Source organism: Anthonomus grandis, chromosome 16 (assembly GCF_022605725.1).
Source record: "Anthonomus grandis grandis chromosome 16, icAntGran1.3, whole genome shotgun sequence".
NCBI lineage: Eukaryota > Metazoa > Arthropoda > Insecta > Coleoptera > Curculionidae > Anthonomus > Anthonomus grandis.
The window spans coordinates 7,563,358-7,589,135 of record NC_065561.1 but is presented as its reverse complement, the minus strand read 5'-3'; the positions used below and the strand labels follow the sequence as shown (position 1 = coordinate 7,589,135).

The window sequence follows — 25,778 nt, the reverse complement described above, 5'->3', positions numbered from 1 at the left end:
AAAAAATTGAAAATAGCATCAGATGTACCCAGTTTCGTCCGGAATCAAAATTGCTGATGGTTAAGAACATTATGCCGTTTCAGAAATTCCATCATCCTAGTTTTTACCAATCGCTCTACAAGCTTGCCAAGAGTGGGAAGCAGGGCTATGGGTCTGAAATTTGATGGGTCATCATAGTTTCCGCCCTTAAATAATGGTATAATCAAGGCATCCTTGATCAAGTGTGGAAAGGACCCACTTGAAAGTGAAACATTTATCACCTCAGCCAAAGAATCAAGGGTTGGTAGCGGTAGCGCTATTAGGACCTTTAGTGACAGCCCATCCCATCCAGAGTTCTTATTTTTGATTGAGGATAGCGCTTCCATTATTTCACTAAAATCTGTTGGTCTAAAGAAAAATGTTTCAGGCACCTTAATGTTGTGTAAGTATGAGCGCGGATCTCTAACAGACTAAGGCAATAATATTGATATAGACCCAAACAACACCCTGGAAAAAATGATTGAGTGTTTCGGCCGACACCGTGATATTAGAAACAGAAGGGTTCCCACGTTCGCCTCGTAAGTCATTAACAATTTTCCAAGACTCTCTAGACTTATTTCTTGATTGGTTTATTTTACTTGAGTAGTATAAGTTTTTTGCCAATTTCACTGTATCGCGGTAAATTTTGTGATATCTATTAAAGTAGGATATGAATCTGGAGTTGTCTAGGGCAAACTTTCTTATGGAGTGCAAACAGGGTCTTCTCCTTTTTTCCCTAATTGTCATCATGGGGAAAGTTGACTCAAAAACATCCACTAAAGTTGAATGGAAACTCTTAAAAGGATCACCGTTGTCAAGTATGATACCATTCCAGTCTATTGAATTACAACATTCTTTAAATTTACAGAAATTTTTTCTAGTGAACAACCTTCCCCACTTTTTTTTTCTTGAGGTATACTTTTTTTCACTTAGAAGAAAGGAACATAATACGGCCTCATGATTAGACAACCCGGCATTTACAATTCTACATGCAACCTGCGTTTCACAGAGCATAGAGCAAACATAATCTAAAAGTGATGCAGAATTAGCAGTGATATGAGTAGGTTGATCTACATGCAAACTTAAATTAAAAGATTTCAGCACTCTATGTATCGACAAATGATTGTTAAAGTTATTGCAGTCTAAAAAATTTACATTAATGTCACCTGTCAATATTATTGATGCATTTACCGATATTTGGCTTAAAATATTATATAATTTATCAATAAAACTACTAAAATTACTCGAGAGTGACCTGTAAAGGCCTAAAATGTACAAATTTAATTCTTTAGAATAAACAATGCAAAATTCAAAAGTTTTTTCTTCCAGGAGATACTCAAACTTGGTTATATCAACAAAGTTATATCTTTCTAAAAACTTATTCTCTATTAATATCAAAAGTTCCACCATGATTATACTGAGTACGGGAATGTACGAGAAATGTTGAAAATGTCCGCCGTTTACCTCCAAACAATAGTACAGTGTTTAAAGGGTTCCCGCACATTGTAAAGAATTTGGGGTGTTATTTGTTGACATTCATGAACGATGCGCTTTCGTAAATCTTCTAACGATTCAGGTTGGGTGTCATACATTTTCAATTTCAGATGTCCCCATGAAAAGAAATCAGGAGGAGATAAATCAGGTGATCTCGCGGGCCATTCGATAGCACCCCAATCCATCTACCAAAAGACATTTCATCCAGAAACTGCCATACTGGTAATGCATAATGGAAAGGTGCCCCGTCTTGCTGAAATATTCTTCATGGTAGCGTTGGTCGTTTTGCATAATATCAATCAAAACTGGGTTAATGGCATTCTCCAAAAGGTCTAAGTACGCATTTACATTTAAATTTCTCAGTAAGAAACATGGTCCAATTATGTGTTCACCAAAAATACCACCCCAATCATGTAATTTTTGAGGGTTTTAGGATGAATCTCATGGTAGATCCTTGGATTCGTGTCGGATCAGTACCGATAATTATGACGATTGACAGAGCCATTGAAAAAAAATTAACATTTGTCTGAGAAGCAAACATTTGAAAGATAGTTGGGATTATTTGAAATTAGTTCAGACATTATTTCACAAAACTGTAAACGGCGCAGCGGTTGTTATCATCTTCTTTAATTCTTGAAGAAGTTAAATTTTGTATGGGTGCCATTTATTATATTTTAGAATTCTCTGTACAGTGGAGACCAAGAGACGTCAATTACATGAGGTGTAGAGTGAGATGTAGAGGGTACATACATATATATGAATGTATATATGAAAATATATAATAATAAGCTTTATTTCCAACAGGTTACATATACCCAGTTACAGGAAAATCAATTAAATATATAAATGTACGAATGCATGAATTGTATTAGATTCATGCAACTAAACTATAAAAGAATTGCTATATAATAAAAAAAAAAAAAAAGTAGTGAACTTGAGAAAATAAATAATAAAAAATCAACACTAAATTAGGATAAGAATCAAGAATTAATTTAAATCAAAAGACCAAAAAAAAAAAAAAAATTAGTAAATAAATGTATTCAAGCTAAAAACTAAATAACCTAGCCTCCCCCACCGACCATACGCAGGTGATTCAAGATAAGTGCCAAATCATCACATATATGTATAATACATATATATATATATATGCCCTAACATGTATAGGTGCTACTTTACACATTCTGGCAAAGAGGTGGAGTGTCCTAAAGACAAGGTGGCTTACCAATGCCAATTTATTCTTGGTTATATTGAAGTCTTTTAATTTGTTATATAGACTTAACTGTTTCTGCACCCTGGCCTGACCTAACATAACACATAAACATCATTACAATTTCCACAGCTTACTAAATAAACTCCAAATTGATTCTTTTTCCCATTGTTGAGATTTTCTAAATTATTATAAATTTTATTACAAATTATTATTGTATAACAAGTTTAGATATTTAAAAAAAGAGGAAATTTGTAATGATATGTTCCTAAAGTATGCAAGTGAATGGAGTTTTAAATTATTTATTTTTATTGCATGCTATATTGTAAAATAATTTAAATTTGGTGTACAATATGTTATTCAACTTTCAATAACATACTTGTGATAACTTGACTTCTCTTTATTTTAGCTATTGAAACATGGAAATAGGAACAAAGGACTTTTTCTTGGATTTTAAAGATCTATTTGGAGTTTTACTATTACCTACGAGTTATAATCTTGTAAACTAGTAAATTTCTATATCTAATATTTGGAGCTCTTACCCTGGGATACTGCAATCTCTGAACTACTTCATCAGAAATAAGGGGTATAAGCCCTATTCTATGCGCTAAAAATTCATCACTAAGCACTGTGGAGTTAGCTTCAAGTTTAACCCAGTCAATAGCTAGAGTAGGGGTCTCGGCAATTAATACTCTTCTAATACTATTTGCAACACTGAAATAAACAAATCAACAAGTTATATTAACACTAGCATGATATCAAATTTATTAGGCAAAGTATGTTTTGAGAGTAGGTTGGTACAAGAACTTCATAACATGGGCTATTTACCTCAAATCAGTATCTTCAATGTAAAATTTCACGTTTTCGTCAGTCAGGTCTGTAATATGCACTGATGGTTGATTAGCATACGGCATAGTGTAAAAAGAGGAAGGCAAAAAATTAAAAACAAACAAGAAATATTTGTTTATAAATAAATTAATAAAAAGTTAAAAATAAGGGGGCAACCGAATTTGTTTTGGTAATTGATGTTGAACTAGAACTTTACAGTCCAGGCGCTATAGCTAATGTCGTTTACGTCAACGTGATCCAAGTAACGAAAGTGACAGAAGTGATGCTCATTCTGCACGGTACGGTGACGTAACGGAATCCATACATTAGATTGTTCAAAGTATTTAAACTGTTATATTTATTTACTTATACATAAGTTGTTTTTAAAATTGCGAATTCTGTGTAGATACCTATTCCACAGTATAATAATAAACCAGTACGTCGACTCTCCGACTCGGTGGGCTGAGCGTCAGGGACCTTGAGCGCAATAGGTTTAGATTTCTACACCTATTTCATTCACTCAGTTGGGATCGATCGATCGATTGAAGCGACGCGACGGCATAGAGATCATTAGAGCGCGTATCGGATGAAAAAAATTTTGTTTAAAATGGTGAAAGTGAAGCAGAAATCGGGAGTTGTTTGTGCCTATAAGCGTTGTATGAAAAAAACTTATAATAGTAATGAGAAATTTTATCGTTTTTCCAAAAATATAGACCGGTAAGAATAGACAAATTATACATAATCATTGTACCTATTTTAATTTTTTAATATTATGTGTTACGCTACGTAACACTTTTGATTTTTATTGTAGAGCAAAAGTGTGGCTTGAGGCTTGCAACAGGGTTGACTTGTTACCCAAAGCAAATGAAGTTCACAAAAGTTATGGTTTATGTGCCTCTCATTTTGAGCCCCGTATGTTTAAACGACATAAAGAAAGGCAAATCCTTCAAAATACAGCTATACCCACAATCTTTAACATGCCCTCAACAACTACAGCAGGTAAGAAATTATTAATAATTTAATCCCATTGGTTCTCAGAAATACCCTTTGAAAAGAATAGGTACCTCTATTTGTTTCTTTTTATGATAATCATTAGGGATGGGTATTGATGGGTTTACCCATTATGCAAAAAAAAATTTATATGTTTAATATTAAATTTATTTATTCAGTTATCTTGGGTAAAAGGTACTGGTTAAAAATGCACATATTTCAAGTTCGTACATGTAAAAAAAAAAGATTTTGTTTTAAAGTTTTATATTTTTTTTTAATAAGTTTTGTTGATTAGTAAACATACATTATCAACAACAAAAATAAATATTATTATCTACGTAAAAACAAAAAAAAACTATTTTTTTAGATAGATACATATAATAGCTGTATCTAATTCCAAGAACCAAGTTCCCTATCTGAAATTGACCCTATTTTAAAGTCTTAAGTACTTAATTACTAATTTGCATTTTTTTGTTTAAAAGGAACAACTAGTATGGAAGTTGAAATCCCTAAATTATATGTTGAAACTTCTGAAACTTTACATAGCATTGCAGAACAGTCTAAAACTCCTAGCAATGCACAAAGTATTGCTGATGTGTAGTATGAAACTCCTGGCATATCACATAGCATTGCTACGCAGTCTGAAACTCCTGACCGAGCTCCTGACACTTTACGCAGTATTGCTGTACAGTCTTCACCAAATGAATCTTTCAGTCGCAGTATTCAAACTAGCCAAAAATTAACTTATTCAACTCCTAGGAAAAAAAAATTGTCCGATATGTGTAGCGAGTTGAAAACTGAAGGTATTAATTAGGCTTAAGACACAAAATGACTGTTTAATTCAGGAGAATAAGGAATTAAAAAATCAACTTGACAAAGCCTCTGATTCTATTAGTTTAAGTAAATTACAAGAACTTATTTGTAAGTTTTGTCATAATAATAGCGAGCTAGCTGATTTTATTAACGCACAATTAAAATTATCACAGCATTTACCAAGGGCTCGAAGGTATACTGACGAATATAAAAATAAGTGTTTATCAATTTATTTTTCTGGACCTCAATTATATCGAACTATTTTAAAGAAACTATTTTGTTTACCTAGTCGACAAACTTTAGGGACTTTATTTAGGGGCTTAAAAATATCTTGCGGTTTAAATAATGATGCCGTATTTAAAACCTTAAAATTAAAAGTCGATTCTTTAGCCTCTCATGAAAAGTTTTGTGTATTATGCGTTGATGAGATAAACATTAAGGCCAATTTGTTTTATAATCATGCATTGGATTATATTATCGGGTTAGAACATACAGGAAAAACAAGCGTCTTTAAGACAGCTAAAATAGCAACTGCTTTAATGGTCAGAGGCATTTCCTCGAATTGGAAACAACCTTTGGCGTATTCCTATTATAACACCACATGTCCGGGCAAAACCCTACATGATATAATTAAGGAGACATTAAAAAATTAAAAGAAATTGGCCCTAACGTTATTGTTATAATTTCTGATATGGGATCTAACAATATGAAATTAAAAAACATTTTGAAAATAACCCGTGAAAAACCTTTTTTTTATGTAGACGAACAGCAAATATTTTTTATGTTTGATATACCACACCTTGTCAAAGCTTTAAGAAATATGCTGATAACATATAATTTTTTTCTAGGTGATAATTTAATTTCATGGAAATTTATCAAAAAATTTTATGAGCAGGAAAAAAATATCCCATTCGGTCCGCTCCTAAAACTTACACGCTCACATATTTATCCCAGCAGCTTCGAAAAAATGAAAGTAAAATATGCAACTCAATTACTTAGCAGTACAATTCATGCAGGTTTGAAAACCTACATAAAGTTTGGTGCTTTACCTGAAGAAGCAAAACATACAGCCGAATTTATCGACACTATAGATAAGCTTTTTGATATATTCAATTCAAGTTCGTGTACAAATTCTAAAAAGTATAACCTTGCCTTTAAAGGTTTAGATTATCAGATTGATTTTTTAATTAGGTGCTTAAATATGTTTAAAAATCTTAAACTTATTAATAAAAAGGACGGGAAAAATGGCACAAAAAAAGTTAAATTTATTAATGGTTTTTGTATTTCTATAAATTCTCTTTTACAGCTATGGCCTCAATTAAAAAATAATGATTTTTCATTCCTCTTAACACGCCGACTAAATCAAGATTGCCTTGAAAATTTTTTTGGGATAATTAGACAACAAAATGGAAATTGTAGAAATCCAACTGCAATACAGTTTAAAAGGTCTTTTAAAAAATTGTTTTGTACAAAATTATTTAATTCGGGTGGCCAAAACTGTGCAAATGATGAGGCAGAAATTTTTTTAAAGGCTGTAGATTTATTTAAAAATTTTACGGAAGAACAAATATTTCAAAATGTTTCAACTAAAACGAGTATGGATTTGCAAAAAAAACCTTGTAAACTGACTAGCGATTATCAAAAAAATAGTTTATTAGAAATAAATTTTGTTAAATATTTTGCTGGGTATCTAATAAAAAATGTTGCGAGATGCATAATTGCAATCTTTGTGAGGCATATTCAAAAACATATGAAAATATTGAAGCAACAAGTGTTTATTGTTATTTACGTGCATATGAAAATAAAAATTTAGATGATTTTGGAGAGTTGAAAATGCCTCATAAAGATTTTATTACTTACATTTCAAGATTGGAAGCAATTTTTCAAAAAAATTTTGAAAGACTTGCAACAGAAACTAATATAGTTGCTAGCTTAATAGGTTTAAGTGAAAATGTAATGTTTTATCACCCATGTGACCAGTTTCCTATAAAATATTTATTAAGGCTTTTTTTTAGAGTACGTTTGTACTATACATTAAAATTTATTATTAAAAACTTTAAATCTAATAAGAAAGAAAAGTTGTTAATATGGCAAAATAAATAAAAATGTTTTTGTATAAAAATTGGTTTTTTATTTGAAGCTAAAGAAAATAACCTTAAGCTGATGAGCTTAAATTGTATATATTTTCATTTTATTAACAATAAATTAGGATTAATTTTTTTTTAATATAAACCGTGCGGCGGCGCGCCACTGCGCTGAGAATATCATAAAATTTTGCCCGCACACTAAAACCGCATAGTAAAAACGAGCTAGCTTGAAGGTCAAGAAACGTCGAGAGCTATTATGAATGATATGTCGGAGAGTCGACGTAAGTTTTCTTAGTGCAAAATCGTACTACAACCTAATCGTCAATTTGTACGTCCGACGACAAATTTGGCGAATCTTCATTTTCATCAGATGACCTTGACAGCTTGAACTCATTTTCAGAATCATCTTGTAGGGATATGGCATCATCACATGATATTACACTAGTCACTATCACTATCTGCCAATATTGCTCTCTTCACTCTTGGCTTCTTGGCTACCGTTTGTACTCTTTTCTTAGCTTCCCGAGCAACTGCTTCGGCTTCAATGGCATCTTTAATCGGTGTATCTATAAGAAACAGAGACTTTTTTGTGTTGCGACTTTTGGAAGACGCTTTTTGGAAGTCGAACAAATATCGGGAAATGGTCTGACCACCTCAGGAAATATTACGTTCAATTAATAAGGTCGTGGAAGCTGATGCTACAGAAGTGATCGTAGCTGCAGATGAAGTAGACGGTAGAGAGTCATTTTGTTCCTTTGGTATTTCAGCAACATCATGCTTTTCCTGCTGCAACAAAGTCACTATCTGAAAAAATATTTCTATTTAACGGCCAGATCCCTGTTTTTTGAAAACCAGATATTATGTTTTTTGGAGTGAATGATGCTTGACTAGCTATATTTGCCAGCCCAGCCAGGTCATGGATTGTTATGGCTTTTCCGGGATTCGAAATTAAATAATCATGTTGCGCTATTTTTAATTTAGCCTTAAAAGGAGCCATTATTGAAACGTCCAGTGGCTGAAGGCGATGACTACAATGAGTGACCGGTATAGTGACCACCTCCAAGCCATTTTCTTTTGCAAATTTATGGCATTTAGCGAGCAGTGGGATTCGTGGTTATACATTATTATTAAAATTTTTTCATTTTGGGTACATTTTGTAAAAGATTTTATATGTTCCAGAACTGTTTTTGTCATCCAACCGCTAGGAGGATTGTTTATTACTCCTATGCTTCCAGCTGGAGCACCTGTGAGAAAACTGTCGTGATATCTAGCTCGTGGGAATATAAAAACTGGTTGTAAACTATTTCCATCTGCACTCACGATGGCACATATAGTTACAAGAGTGCCTGCCCCTTTCCGCGGAACCACTTGGCCCACTTGCTTAGTTCTCTTTTCAGCAATAATGTTTGGCGTATCTACAACAGTGGTTATACGCGCTTCATCCAAGTTAAAAATGTTATGTGCAGGAAAATTGTATTTTTCGTAACAGCGCACAAGATTATCTTGAAACTCTGTTAATGCAGTTTGGTTAAATGCCGTAACACGTGACATACTCGTGTTTTCAGGCCTTCGGAGACTAAGATTTTGATGGCGTTTCATAAACCCTTGAACCCAATCTAACCCTGCCATTTTATTAGTATCCCAACTAGGTGGATATTTTATAGACATAGCTTTTGCATAATCAAATGCCAATACCCTCAGATTCTTATACGATAAGCCATATTGTAGTTTAGAACACGTTAAAATATATTTTACCAACATAAGTTCTTGATCATTATTAAACACTTGTCTGAATGTATGCTTAGAGGAAAACACCTGCTCCCTGGGTTGCTTTTTCAAGCGGTAAAACAAAGCAGTATGTTTTACGCGGTAAACTTCTGCAGCTTTTCTTAAAGACATTTCTTTTTCTTTTACAGCCGCTATCGCCTTCTCCATGTCTTCCTCAGTAAACCCAGTTTCCTTCTTCCTCTTATATTGTCTTACCATCGTGATTTGCAAATCTGGAAAAACAATGCTACTTAGAAACATTTTTTACTACTAATGGGGTACCTTTGAACAATCTTCAACAGTGCCCCATTTTAAAGTTCAGACACCCCTTGTGCTTACACTTGAATCAATCACGTTTGCAAAAATTCCCAAACTACCGTCTGACACTGGCCATTTGACTCGTCGTGTAAATGATATTCCCCTACCTATTCCTACGTCTTCCCTTACCAAAAAAACATTAATTTACATAAGTAAAAAAATTTACAATCATGTTCCTCTATGTGTCAGACATATATCGGATGTTAAGAAATTTAAAAGAGAATTAAAGACGCTTTTATTGGCTAAGGCATATTATAACCTAATGACTATTTTAATGATAGGTTTTAATCTTGGACGTGTTGGAAAGTTTTTTTTTCCTTTTTTCTTCTCTAGTTTTGTCAACAAGTTTACCTTTATTTAGTAATTGATTGTTTTATTTAGTTATCTTTAATTCAAGTATGTTCAAAAAGTTTTGTCTTCTTGTATTTAATTTTGTTCATTGTTTTGTCAAAATTTTGAAATTGTATTTTTGTTTTGTTTTTTTAGCTTGTAGGATGCTTGTGCACAAGATTATTCTTACGTAATATAGCACATTTTCTTTCTTTCTTACCTAGTCTAATTGACGACTTACTGCAGATTAAATGTCCTCTTTATAGTTTAGTGTTGAGTCTAATTTGTTTAAGTAGGAAATATTACAAGAAAAAAGTTGAAAAACAAGGTTTATTCGTATTTGCGATACAACAAGTAGTCGTGGATCGTGGAAGCCGCTGCACAATACAGTTGCCTTCTTGCACTAGTTACTTCAACCACGTGGCGTTTTTAAACGATTATCGCGCAAGAGGCGGGAAATTTGAATGAAGTTCAAATGTGCCCCACGTTCCTTCTCCCCTCCCTTAGATGTGGTTCAATAAAGCTGTTATATAAAAGAAGGGCTTTATTTTTCCTTACGTTCTGGCTTAGCTTTAGAGAGTGCCAGAGCAGTAAAATTTCTTGGTGTTCATGTCGACACAAAACTTCAGTGGAGTGTACATACTGATGAACTGTGTAAAAAAATAGCTTCTCGTGTGTATGCACTGAGAACTTTGGCTGACGTAGTTTCTGAAAATGTACTTGCAACTCGAGGCTTGTCTATGCTCCTCTAATTTGGGGCCACTCACCAAATATTAAAAGAATTTTTAGTCTTTAAAGAAAGGCTATAAGAACAATTGCAACAATTCATTATAAAGCAGACTGCAGACAATTTTTATTAACCTAAATATCCTGTCTTTAGAGATTTTACTGCCTATGCTATGTAAAAAATAACCTAACTTCATATGATACTCACAGAGATATCCATGACCATTCCACTAGAAAAATAATTAACTTATGCGCCGAATTTCACAGAATTGATAAAATTAAAACCCCCATAAGTTTCTATGCTCCAAAATTTTTTACTTGCTGCCGCCTTCCATAAAATTGCTAAATATAAATGAATTTAAATCTGTTATTAAAAAGTATATAATGAAAAAATGTTTTTATTCACCAGATGAGTTCTTCAGCAATAATTTCTCAGACTAAGAAATTATTGTTGAAAAAATTACTCTAAATTGTGTGTCTACTTATTCCTTTATCTATCTATCTGTGTATTTACTTATTTTTCATGTGTGTATTATTTCATGAACGTGTGTAAAATTTTTTTATATGTATAACACTAATAAAAATCGATTCTATTCTATTTTGAGTTTTTATTTAAAATATAATTGCACTCAACGTCGGTGGGGGCTGTGTCTCTTGCAGCACAATTTTAAAAAACTTTACATGGCAAGGGTATAATATTTTTCTAATTCAGGAATTACATGTGTAAAACCTGCATAGATTCGTAATTACAATTTTTTTTATTCTGTAAGTGTTGTTCTTATTAAAATAAAATATAAACTCTAATAAAAATAGAATATAAACGTTATAAAAAAAACAGAAAATATAGCTCTAAATAATAAACGTAACAAATAATTCTTTATAATTAATTAACTTAACTTTAATCATACAAAATAAATAATTTGATTTGATTCATTCATTTATGTTGAATACCAAAAAGGTTTACACAAGTCAAAAAAAATCAGTCAGCTACTATCCTTAAAGTCTTAAAATATATAATTAAACATTTAATACTAATAGAATGAGGACTGATCAAAGCAAGAAAAATCATCTATAAGACGTCTGCGGTCTCTCAGAGACACATTATAGAAGAACTGCGGACACTTGGCCACTGAAAATTGTATGGTATATATTGCTATCGCGAAGAACACTGGCCAAAATGATGATACCTTCCTTGTCAACAAAATACTTTCCCAATAAGTTAAATCCTACAGATTAATCAACGAAAGATTAATGACCCTTACTCTAAATACCAAACCATACAATGTTACACCTGCTTCAAGTATACATGCCTAAATATGCATGGAAAGCAATATGCAAAACCATTAATAATTACACAAAATACTTATTAAAAATATTATTAAGAAAACCTTTTATATAGTGAGTTATATTAACCTGATGCAAATGTTTTAAGAATAAATCAATTATACACACATATATTAAAGTGGATTGTTTACTGCAATCAGGGCATTCCCAAGACCAGTCCTCTTTTTTCTCAATGGCCGGTATTGATATTTCATGATATGATATTTTGTACTTTTATCAACCACTATCTACATATTCTTACAACAGTTTTTGCGTTTTTGTTTAACGTAATTGAAAGGCCCAAGTTTTTTGCTAAATATCAGTTTTTGATTCAATTTCAAAACTTCATTTTAGAAAAAGATATATGGATTCATTCGCGGATCAAACAAAATTGCGCACGTACATTAGTAATACTATTCGCCACCTTTAACCCTTTATTATTCGGGTGGGATCTGTCAGGCCAATGAGACTTTTCAAGTAATGCCCCACTCTTATTTTTGTTTGATCAGGTCGCGGTGGTCAGTACCTCTCCATCTGTCGGTCGAGACTCAAGTCATAGGGGTAAATCCATACTTAAAGAAATCCAGAAATCACAGCAGTCGCATTATGAAATACAAATTGAGAATATTGATTTGAAGTGAATCGGACTATTGCAAAAAGAGCAATGAAAACTGAGATAGGAAAAAATAAAGACTGAGCCTAAAACTCCAGAATACTTTCAGACTAATGAAGAAACTCATTAACTCTTTTATTATGCAAAAAATGGTACAACTTGCAAAACCAGCCCTCACAAAAATATTTGAATAAGAAGTTGTAACATAATTTCTATTTAGATCTCTAATCTCCTTTAGATTATTAGAGATGTTACATTGATCAAAATATTCTTGATACAATTGTTCAAAACACAAACATATTTATTTCTAAAATAAGAAATAATTATGCAGATGCAAATAATGCGCAATCTACAAATAGTGTAGAAATCAAGGCGTTAGTTAGTCTCTTATATCTAGCCAGTTGCGCCCCCTAGCGGCCATTTTAGAAACTTGAAAATATTTTCCAGGTCATTCTCTTGGCCATTTTAGTAATAATTTTTTTTATCGCAAGCTTCTACGACAAGTGTCTACGTAACAACTTTTCCGATGGAGCGCACTGTTTCGCCCCGTCGCCTGATCGCCCCGTGGCCCCGTCGATTCATTTAAATATGTACTTGCACTTTATATTATTATCCTGTATTGATTGTATTTAGATATTAGGTTTTTGAAGCCGAACGGAATGGTTGTTTTGATTTTGATAGATTTAATTATACTGGTGACACGTTATTGAGTTATTTTACGGATATATCTGGTAGTAATAAAATATGTTTTGTTTTATTACTACATGCCTACCTTATAAGGGGTTTCAAATTTTTTTAAAGTCTAGTCGGACCCGTCGATTTTTGTTTCGAGAGTGTGGAATTTACTTTTATACTCTTTGGGACAGTATTTTGTCTTTTGAAAAATGTTTTTAGGAGCGTCTTTTGGGGGCCTATACCTATATTTCATTAATAGGAATTCCTGCTGATGAGATATACGCCCCTTTAGGAAAAAAAATAGATAGGTAGGTACTTTTTTTTCTCGCACTAAGGCATACCGCATTTTTCCTTATAAGCCCTTATTATTTAAATAAAAATTATATTATTTTTATTCCCTATACAGTGCAAAACTATAATGTGTGTAACAAATCCTAATAAGAAAATTAAGTGGGACAGTCAAAATTATGTTTGAACTCGAATTCATTTTAACTTAAAATATCGAAAAAAAGTGTTTTTTATTTTTGCATTTTTTAAAGTATTTTTTATTTTTTATTCAAAGTAAGTATTATTTATTTCTGCATCTATTTTTTGACTTTGACGTTGTCATAATTTTAGGTTGGAATGATTGTTGAGTAAACCAAAAAGAAAACGAAAGTTGATCTAAAAAAAATCCTAAATAACATAAAAATTCCTATTATATTGCCTGTTGTTTACGTTGATTCTATATACCTATAGGTATCTGAACAAAATTTTTTCCGGGCATGAATTGTGCAGCGGCCTTAAGAGCGTAATCCAATTCAGCCAAGAAAATTTCAAAAATCGTACAGAAGGGTTCAAAGTAGTACAGAAGGGGTGACGTTTAGTACGATCGATTATCAATCAACGATATCGATTAGCAATCACTCAACGATATTAGAATTTAGCCGGTAAAGACTGCGTTGAAAGTCTTTTCTGGATAGATGAGGTCTAAGAACCTAGCGCTTTTTTAATATTATTTTTTTATAAAATTGTTAGTTAGTGGATTAATCTAGACATCTGTAGAATCATTTTTTTGAAATTTAAATTGTAAACAGCTAAAATATAGCGTTGAAAATTACCTTAATTTTCTGTATGTCTAAGCATTGTTTCTTATATGATTTTAGGCCTAATTAAAAAAAATAAAACTACAGAAGTCTAGTTTTGTCCTTTCTGAACAAATATTTTAAAACCCCATATCAAAAAACCTTTTAGATTCTTAGATCTCATCTATCCAGAAAAGCCCTTTTTTGGCCAATTTTCGCAGGCGTATGAAGCCTCTTTTTTTGGGAGACTCTCTGTTTGTAAGGTTGGCGCATCAGATATAATTTTTTTTGGCGAATGTGCACCTCACGTTATTTTAATAAATTGTTAAAAGTTGATCCAGAGGTCATAATTTTATTTAGAAATACTACCTACATATTTAATATATCAATACCAAAAGTAGATTATTATATTTTATTTTCTGGTTTTTGGCTTGTCTTTTAATTAGCATTTTATTACTTCTATGACTGCACAATTTCACCTGGCCAAATGAAACCTTTAAAACGAGGTATTTTATTAAATTTGTCCTTATTCTAATTTAAAATCATAAAGCTACCTCCTCCCTCTATTAAGGTACCTACCTAGGGGTAGCTGGTTGCCGATGCCGGGTTAATTCCATAAGGTTGATGAATATAATAATATTGTATTGTCATAAGACAAGAACCCAATGTTTGTGTAAAATTTTATTACAATCGGTTAAGTAGAAGTAGTTCAAAAGTCAAAAAGTTAGTGCAATATTTGAAACAATCAAAATGTACATATATTTTAGATACGGGCCAAAGGTGAATAAAACTGGTAAAAAACAGATTTTATTAATACTAATATACCTAAAATAACTCAATTAACGTGTCACCAGCAAATCTATCTAAATCAAAACAACAATTTCAGCTTTCAGCCTCGAAAAACGTTTTATTTATTATACAGGTAATACAATTTCAGCGATAGCTTGACGGAGCCACAACTACAATTGTTGGAACAATCAAAGTGAGATTCTAAAGGAACTTCTTAATCCTAGTGGCCAGAGTCGTCATCTATGTTTGCCTTTTCCAGATTCATGACTTTTGTATCATACCTATCGCGAAAAAATAAAATTGTCATATCGTTATCATCTTTTCACTATGATAATACGAATGATTCAAGAGATGCATGTAAGCCAAATACCTTTGATAACATAACAGAATCGGGTGTTGACTCAGTAGATCAGAAGTGTGTAGCGTATACTGTAGCCAGGAATACCAGAAAATGGCTTATGGTAATTTTTTATAATTTTTTCAGCACAGCAAGCCTAAACTCACATGTTTATAAATATAATTCTGATGAAAAAGACATAATATCCGACCGAAATTGATATCTGTGTCAAGAATGCATTGAAAATGGATAAAGGGATTGGGATGTGTTTTGAGTCATAAAGAATGAGAGGATTGTTTTAAATAAAGAGAGAAATAAATAAAATAGGTAAAAAAATTTAAAAATAAAATTAGAAAGATGTCCCAAATAAGGTAATAATTATGTTCTCGCAGTAAATATTTCTTTATATTTTTTTAAAATTTTTAATTGTCACATAAAATCTGGGTCCAATAGGCCCTATCCAACTATAAATGGAATTTTAAGGTACCCGATTACTCAAGAGTTAAAGAATGTTTTTATATCTTACGTCGCTTTTTTATTATTCCGCTGCGTAAAGGCGTAGATACTTGCCTTTACTCAGAATTGACTATGCGGACAATGACACTAGTGACAACTAAAAACCAGCTGATATCTGTTTATTTTCTATTTCAATTCAATCCATCAATCATTTCAATCTCGTGTTTGACTTCTTAGTTCTGCATAAATTGCAACGCAAAAGAATCAAAACATGTTTAATCTTATGATTTTAGACACAAACTGTTTTTAAGAGATACTTTGCGTTAATAATATAATGCAAAATCCAGAAGTGTGGTCGTTTCATGAACCACAATCCTCTCTAAGGATTCAGGAAGTAAAACCTTCCAGTGATTCCCTTAGAACTCTTGAGAGCTTATATTTTAATCATCTGGTACGTAACTACTACAAAATAATAGTTCTCTTTTCAATTTCATTAATATTTACTGTAACATTAGTTTCTAGAATACTTATTTTCAGGTAACTCTTATATTACCTGACTCACTAAGAATTCCTGAAAAGTTAAGTAGCCTGCTCACTGATGACTGTGAATATTACAAGGTTCTAAAGCTCAATTTGTCAGTCCTTGTCAATCCATTGTTTATCAATAGTTTTGTTAAAGAAGGTATGTTATTTATTTGTCTGCTTAGTGCTTATAGATATCTTTTATTTCTCAACCGGTGTGAAGTTAGCAGCCAATTTTTGGCAGCCAAAAGTTTCAGCAGTCAATTTGATTTTGCGTTAAAATACAATGTCTTTTTATCTTTTAAGGATTGGCAGTATTTTAACCCCAACCACTTCGCACCTGTTTAGCAGGTATCTTATGCATAAATGCATTTTAATTAATAATGCAACTACTAAATTATCAGGAATAGATCGAGTTGTACAATAATATTAGGCACACATACTCCCTAATTAATAACAAATTTTCATATACCATGCATTACCCCTTACCACCTGTCCAAGAGGTGGTTCACCCTTATGAATTTATAAATATTTTTTTTCTATCTAAGTCTAATCTATCTATTTTCTATTCTAAGAAGGAAATCGAGTTGCAAAGTAAGATTCGCACACATACTCCCTAATTAATAAAAATATTTCATATACCATCCATTACCCCTTACCGCCCTTCAGAGGGGTAGTTCACCCTTATGAATTTACTAATATTTTTTTCTATCAGAAAGAAACCGAGTTGCAAAATAAGATTTAGCACACATACTCCCTAATTAATAACAATATTTCATATACCATTCATTACCCTTTACCGCCCGTCAAAGGGGTGGTTCACCCTTATGAATTTATAAATAATTTTTTTTTTATCAGAAGGAAATCGAGTTGTAAAATAAGATTTAGCACACATACTCCCTAATTAATAATAATATTTCATATACCATCCATGTGTTTAAGTTATAGTTAGTAGGTGTATTGCAGTTAATTTAATTTAATTTTATTGAACATGTGATTATCTTGTTAAACTTTTATAATTGGGTTTTTATATCATATTAATAGTTATTTGTTCTAATTTTTTGGATAACTTTTGAGAATGTGACTTTACTTTACTCTTTTTCTTTTCTTTTCATTCTTTTAGGTTTGTTTGTGTGTGTTTTTTTTTAACTATATTTTTCATTGTTTTGCAACTGTTTTCTGTTATTGGGCAAGTTGCCTGTTGGAAATAAAGGCTTATTATTATTACCCTTTATCGCCTGTCAAAGGGGTGGTTCAGCTTTATGACTTTGTAAATGATAATTTTTTAAAAAGAAGATTTTTTCTGTGATGTTTTTAATTTTCAGGATTTAGAAAGTAAGGTAAACGTAGATAGGTTTTTTGAATTTTTTATATTGGTTACACTTCAACGTTTTCTAATTTACGAAATTATTAGACAAACAATTGTTATGTACCTGTATAATATATTTTTAATCTATTACATATTTAGCATATAATTTAAGAGCTACTTCAAACAATAACAGGTATAAAAATAGTTTTTACATTATTACTAAAATATTGGCAAAAGGTGACAAGATCACAGCAAAAAAGAGATAAACTATAAACATACATTAACTCTATAAAAATGGGCAATAACATATATTTAATATAAATATCTTTGCACTAATGAAAAAAAACAATTTATTATAAGATGTAAGTGGAAATATCAAATATCCATTTTTTTAACAAAAATAATATACATGAACCAACAAAATCACAAAATTAGAATGGTATATTAAATGTTATAACATAAAGGAAAAGTACACTATCACAGTGTACAGTGTCATCGGGACTATATAGAAATATACACATATTATCTTTGTCTAAAGACAGAGATAAGTATAATATAATGTTTACTTAAATCAGGTATCTACATTATAGACAATATTATATTATTTTATATGTGACACAAGAAACTAATTTTACTGGCACAAATCACAAAGGTGATTAAGTGTTTTTATTTGTTTAGAGGTTTTATTTTTAATGTTATCACTTAATACACTACATACTCAAAAATATTAACATTAGCCAAAATTTCTTCAGCACAAAAAAGGCATTTTGTTTTATATTGTCGGAGCTACTGAGAAGCAAGCTTTTAAGCTCATTTCTGTAACTATTTATATCAATTTCTGACAAGCTATCATAATTTATTAGTTGTGTGAAAAAAAATATTATGAAAATTCCGCAACTCAACGAATCTTTCTTTAGCGAGTGTGGCACTTTGGCAAGTTTAAAAATTTTTATAAAAGTAATTGCCTAATTCTGCTTCTTTTCCCAATGGGTCCAGAAATAAAAATTCGCGTTTTATAAAGTTTGAAAGAGCTAACACATAGTGATTATTTCTCTGAATTGGCATTACAACATGTGTTGCAGTAATTTGCAGAGGTAAGGGGTAATGGATGGTATATGAAAATTTGTTATTAATTTGGGAGTATATATGCTAAATCTTATTTTGCAACTCGATTTCCTTCTGATAGAAAAAAAATATTATTTATAAATTCATAAGGGTGAACCACCCCTCTGACGGGCGGTAAGGGGTAATGGATGGTATACGAAAATTTATTATTAATTAGGGAGTATGTGTGCGGAATGTTATTTTGCAACTCGATTTCCTTCTGATAGAAAAAAAATATATTTATAAATTCATAAGGGTCAACCACCCCTTTGATGGGCGGTAAGGGGTAATGATTGGTATATGAAATATTGTTATTAATTAGGGAGTATGTGTGCGGAATCTTATTTTGCAACTCGATTTCCTTCTGATAGAAAAAAAGTATTATTTATAAATTCATAAGGGTGAACCACCTCTTGGACGGGAGGTAAGGGGTAATGAATGGTATATGAAATATTGTTATCAATTAGGGAGTATGTGTGCCTAATATTATTATACAACTCGATCTATTCCTGATAATTTAGTAGATGCGTTATTAATTAAAATGCATTTATGCATAAGATACCCGCCAAACGGGTGCGAAGTGGTTGGTGTTAAAATACCGCCAATCCTTAAAAGATAAAAAGACATTGTATTTTACCTCAGGCAGTAGGTTTGTACATAAAATGTTGGCTGACAAAAAATAGCTGCTAACTTCACGCAAAATCATATTGGCTGCTAACTTCACACCGGGATTTCTCATGCATTTATCTTAAATTTTATCCCTTCATATGGTTTTTTTTTAATAGAATACATAGATGGAAGGATATTTTTTGTTGATTTTATAAATTATTTAATCTAGTGATACAGTGTGTATTGATTTTAGAACACTGATCTTCAAAAGAAATGCATTATCTGCATAATTATATGGTAACTGGTGTTGACACTATGATTTCACATAATGTGAACAAGTATTGTTTTTTAATAATATAGATGCAAAGTCTGCTATGCATGAGAGAATCAATACAAAATTAAATAGTAAAGCTTGATTTTTATAGACTCAGTCTATAGATAGGTGAATAGTGAATGAAGTTTCATGAACCCACAATCAATATAACACAGGAAAAATCTAAAAAAATAAAATGATAAGTTTGTCAGGACACTCCATGAGATATGGAGCAGAAGGAACAAAAGTGCTGGTGTTTTAAGAAAAATAGAGCATTTATACTAAGGAAGGCTATGTGTGTGATAAAACCCTGACCCAAATCAATATTCTAAAGAAAGAAAGTTAGCTTAAAGAGTTAAATGATTAAAGGATAGGTTTGTTTGGATACTTGGTAAAATGAAAAGCAGAAAGAGTAAAAATCATTTATTTCCATATTGACATACCTAATATGTTGGAATTTTCATGAAAAATTTAAACTAACACAATACAAGTTATGTAATTAAAATAACATCCACAAAATAATTACCTTAAATAAAAAATAATCACAATGTATAGGTACATAAAAACCATTTAAATATTACTATAAGGTTAGCATAAACAAGTGTACATAAAAAAGTACAAGAGCAGAACAAAGGTATGATCTTAACAGCATGACATTGGCTAAATTTGGTTACAGTTTTGATTCAAAGCTTTCCTCCAATGTGTAATGTGGGTTTTCTTCCATTAAATATTTAACTTTCTTGAGCAAACATCTACATGACTCAATTGTTTTCATTAGATAAGTGGTTGGAAATCTTTAAGGATGTTATTTCTGAGCCCTCCTGTACCTGCATTATTCTAGCACTGAGAATGTAAAGATTGTTGGAGTTACATGTGGTATATATATATATATATATATATATATATATATATATATATATATATATATATATATATATATATATATAAAATATATATATATATATATTTAACTTTCTTGAGCAAACATCTACATGACTCAATTGTTTTCATTAGATAAGTGGTTGGAGATCTTTAAGGATGTTATTTCTGAGCCCTCCTGTACCTGCATTATTCTAGCACTGAGAATGTAAAGATTGTTGGAGTTACATGTGGTGTATATATATATATATATATATATATATATTGATATTGCCACATGTTGCATAGTGACTCAGGTTTTTATTTATGTCCAAAGCACACTGGAGAAAATATAATCCATCAATTGTAAGTATCAACACAAGACATTCTAAATATGGAGCAAAATGTTATTCTAATGATTCATTTTTGTGGAATAAGTCCGTTTTTCCCATTGTGGCCAGAATTTCTCCATGCATGGAGCCCATAGGTTAGAGCAGAACAAATTGTTGAACAGTAGTAGATCTTCAGAGTAATCTGATCTACATAATCCCTGAGTTGCAAAATTGTATAATTCTTGCTAGCAAGATTCTTACTTAATTTATCAATATTGGCTTTCCAGGTAAGGTCTATAATCACACCAAGAAGTTTACTGATTCCTGAATTAGTGCACAGTCATTCCCTATCTTTATTAAGAAGTCTAATGACTCATGATGTCCTCTAAGTGGAATGAAGGCCATAAAGCAAGGTTTGAAAATATCATGATATTTATATAAATATCAGATGTATACAGGGTGTCCCAAAAGTGATGGATCAAACTCAAACAGGAGATAGAGGGAGTCATTTACAATCAAAATCACCCCCTATGTTGTTATGCAATTGTGAATAGGTTAAAAGTTATAGCCATATGTGTGTATTTTTTTAATTCCAGCACCTTTGTCAAATAAAAGCTTTTAAAAAAATTATACAGTTGATTAAACAATCTGTTTTTTTTTTATTGCACCTAGAAATGATGTGCCTCTCCAACAAAAATATGTTTCTTAAACATTACTTTTTAAGAGCACTAGAAAAACAATTTAAAAATAAGTACTTAACTTTGATGCCATTTTTTTGCGAAGAAAATATAAGACATGCGAGTGACCCTGAACCTTAAAAACTTCTTTAAATCATACTGATTCCAGCAAAGTACAACTTAAATAGATTATTAAAATTTCTTATTGTCTAATTAAATTTTTATTTTTTTTTAAAATAAGCAAAAAAAATATTCCATGGCTAAATCAATATTTTGCTTAATTATTTTACGAAAAAATAATCAAATTAACATAGTAAAGTGTCTCAAAAATGTTTAAAAATACATAAGTATGTCCACTTCTAATACTGACCAATTTATCTGCGGTTATTTTGAAGAATGTTGATTTGTCGTGTTTTTTGTCGTAAACAAAATTTAAAAATAATTTAAAATAGGTAGTGTTGTGTTGTCCAGGTACTGGCTAAGTACATACAATTTTGTATTATTTATACAACTGAACAAATAATGCCTTATACTGTCCGTTAGTATGCAGAAATGCATTATGTTTATGGATTTTGTAATGGAAACGCTCGAGCGGCTGAAAGGGAATATCGTGAACGATTTCCTGACTACAGGGTGTTTCAACGAGTGCATAACGCATACGTGGAGGGGCAGATTCCTGGAAATCCTCGCAGAATAGGAAGACCTGATGAAAATGCTGAGGCAGAAGATGACATCATTGAAATGGCATTAGAGGAACCTTCAACTAGTGTTCGCCGCATATCAAGACGGTCTGGTATTCCGAGAACAACAGTACACCGCATTCTACGAAGAAACCAGTTGCATCCCTATCATGTACAACGGGTTCAAGATCTATTACTGGGTGATTATGACAAGAGGGTGGAATTTTGTAGAGAAATGCTTCATCGTAATAGGCAGGATCCAAAATTTTTTAACAAAATTTTATGGTCCGACGAATCTAGTTTTCAGAGGGCGGGAATATTTAATATTCACAATTTACACCACTGGGCATATTTTAACTCCAGAATTGTTAGAAATGACCGCTTTCAACATCAATTTAGTGTGAACATGTGGAGTGGCATTCTTAATGGTTCATTAATTAATTGGGCCGTTTGAACTACCAGCCAGATTAAATGGTGAAATCTATAGGAGATTTTTGGAAGAAAACTTACCTGTTTTACTTCAGGATATTCCATTAAATATTCGTCAATCAATGTGGCTACAGCACGATGGAGCGCCCGCTCATTACAGCCTTCAGGTGAGACAGTTTTTAAATGAGGCCTACCTTGGTCGTTGGATTGGACGGGGAGGTACAATTTGTTGGCCACCGCGCTCCCCCGACCTCACTCCAATTGATTTTTTCTATGGGGGTACTTTAAGGAGTTGGTATACGCCAGGGAAAATCGTAATGAGGAAGAGCTACGCCACCAAATAATTACAGCAACTAGATTAATTACCCAAAATGAACGTTCATTCAGAATGATTAAGAGAAATTTTATACGCCGATGTAGGTTTAGATTTCGCGGCAGACATTTTGAACACTTATTGTAAATGATAGCAAAACTATCATGTAAAACAATAAACCATTTTCTAATGTTTTTTGTACCTTATTGCAATCCACCAACCCAACAAAACACAATTATTTATTTTAAAAATTTGTTAAATATTGATTTAGCCATAAAATTCTTTTTTGCCTCTTTTTTGAAAAACTCAAAATTTAATTAGCCAATAAGAAATAATGTATTTAAGTCTGCCTTGCTGGAATCGGTATGAAACGTAAAAGTTTTTAAGCTACAGGGTCACTCTTATGTCTTACATTTTTGAGAAAAAAATGGCATCAAAGTTAAGGGTACTTATTTTTAAAGTTGTAAAAAGTCCAAAAAGAAATTTTTTTTTAGCTCTTTCGAAAAGTAATATGTACAAAAATATTTTTATTAGAAAGGTACATCACTTCTAGGTAAAAACAAATAAAAAAACGCATTGTTTAATCCACTGTATAATTTTTTTATAAGCTTTTATTTGACAGTGTGGTTGAATTTAAAAAATACATAAAAATGGCTATAACTTTTAAACTATTCACAATTGCATAACAACATAGGGGGTGATTTTGATTGAACATGACTCCCTCTATCCTCTGTTTGAGTTTGATCAATCACTTTTGGGACACCCTGTATATCCAAATCATGATATTTATGTTGAATTTTTGAGACAAAATCATACAATTTAGTTTAAGCATTGTCAATGATTGTGATAATAAGAAAAAAAGAAGAAAAACTATTACCTACAAAACTAAAAAGTAGCATATTAGATGTAAAAAAAATATATACACACATAATACACATCTTAAAAAAATTCAACTTATATTATAAAATCAATATATAACAATAAAACTATAAAACTCACCATAAAACATATATTCCACAATTAAAAACTATACAACCTTTTAAAAAGATAAAATCCACTTTTTAAACTTGTTACTATGTTAAGCAAGAAGTAATAGTTGAAGGGAGTCTACCTTAGTCAAACTCTAAGAACTCATGGGTCTCGAAATGACTTACATGATGCAATAGTTATTAAATTGTAAATTTAAACTTGTTAGATATTAGGGCCTATACCTTTTCTGGAAGACAATTAAGCTGAAGTCAATAGTTAAGTTTTATTTCAATTTAGAGACAGAGAATCAGTCAAATCAGCTCCCTGCTAAAATGCTTGACTCAAGATTTATCCTTGTTTGTTCTAAGTTATAATAAGTTGTGTCATCTGCAAATCGGATACATTTTTCATTATTTATTCCGATACAAAAATCATTTGAATATAGGATAATCCAAAGAAGTCCAAGTATTGACCCTTGGGGTACACCTGATGAAATAGTATGTATTGAGGATTTTTTGTCATGTATTTAAATGAAAAAAATACATATTAATTCTCTTTTTAACAGAAATAATTTTAACAACACATTTATTTATTTTTGAAAATTAATGAATGGTTCATCATGAATTAATCAATATTCTAGTCTCTTGTATAGTCTAAACAAGTTTAGCTGTTTTTTGAGATACCAACTTATTTCTCAGTTTAGACTGAACTATTCCAGAAGACGAAAAATATCTTTCGAAAGCTGACTTTGCTGCATTAGCTATCAATAATTGCTCACATAAATTAAAAAAATGTTCTGAAGGCCGTTCATCTCCAATGGTTGGCATGGTGTTTTGGAATTGTGCACCAAACATATATTTTGGAAATGGTTTTGATTGAGTTATAAATGTCATGACAAAAGGTAAAAATTCTGGGTGTATCTCACTAATGAACTAGTAAGCTTTTTCTTTCTGCATATTATTTAATCTCTTCCCAAGAAACCTATGGTCCAATATGTTTGCTGCAAAATGAGCCCCATACATGGCCATACTTCAATACCTAAAAAACTGTTTTTTGACATGTAAGAATTTCCAAAGAATTCCATATTTCTACAGCAATGAAAATTGTTGTTGAACATTGCATGAGATCCAGTGCTACAGCAATTGGTGCCATACAAACTAATAAATCAACACCATTAATTCTGACATGAGTGCCATTAATGATATTATAATATTTATTATTTCACTATCAATAGCATCTTTGTTATCTTGGCCAAGTCAGATAAGAATACCTACTATCTAGGTAGCAGCTTATTGCATCATGCATCATATTCAATCTTGCTTCTTGGGGTATCTCAAGTTTTTTTCCTCTGGTGTCTTTTTAAAAAGCAGCTAGAATATGTTTATTTCTGAAGCATTTTATTAGCCTTATGATGGACTGGGTAACTGCAGGAAGATCAAGATTTTTTGCCAATAAATTAAGAAAATTCGCTGAACAACCAATCAATCAATCAATCAATCAATGCTTTATTATCAGAAAATTTAAAATTTTGTCGACAAAGCTATTATTTAAATAAATCATACAAACAAAATATATACAAAGACAAAGCAAAAAATACAAATATATAACATAAACAAATTTACCAGTGTTTAGGAAGCGCGTGCTTAAAATTACATAACATTAATTATTAAAAAAAGTCGTTTACTGTGTATAAGGCTCTCTCCAGCAAGTATGATTTCAGAGCTTTCCGAAATTTGGAAAAAGTTGTTATTGATTTGATTTCAAATGGGAGATGATTGTGCATTTTTTTTGCATTGTAAAGAATGGATCGTTTAACTAGTTCTGAACG

The 25,778-nt window shown here is 31.4% G+C and overlaps 2 protein-coding genes across 2 annotated transcripts in view; one reads left to right on the top strand and one right to left on the bottom strand.

Moving 5' to 3' along the window:
- LOC126745675 (DNA-directed RNA polymerase II subunit RPB3) overlaps nt 1–3,792 on the bottom strand; it is a 35,163-nt gene extending 31,371 nt beyond the window's left edge. The window contains exons 1-2 of the mRNA XM_050453634.1: nt 3,548–3,792; nt 3,262–3,433 (exon numbers count right to left, since the gene is read on the bottom strand). Of these exons, the coding sequence (XP_050309591.1) occupies nt 3,262–3,433; nt 3,548–3,633 (258 nt within the window). The 5' untranslated portion in view covers nt 3,634–3,792. The remainder of the gene's footprint in view (nt 1–3,261; nt 3,434–3,547) is intronic.
- A 12,229-nt stretch (nt 3,793–16,021) lies between these two features.
- LOC126745569 (ribonuclease P protein subunit p40-like) overlaps nt 16,022–25,778 on the top strand; it is a 32,149-nt gene continuing 22,392 nt past the window's right edge. Inside the window, exons 1-2 of the mRNA XM_050453463.1 lie at nt 16,022–16,286; nt 16,373–16,517. Coding sequence (XP_050309420.1) covers nt 16,170–16,286; nt 16,373–16,517 — 262 coding nt within the window. The 5' untranslated portion in view covers nt 16,022–16,169. The remainder of the gene's footprint in view (nt 16,287–16,372; nt 16,518–25,778) is intronic.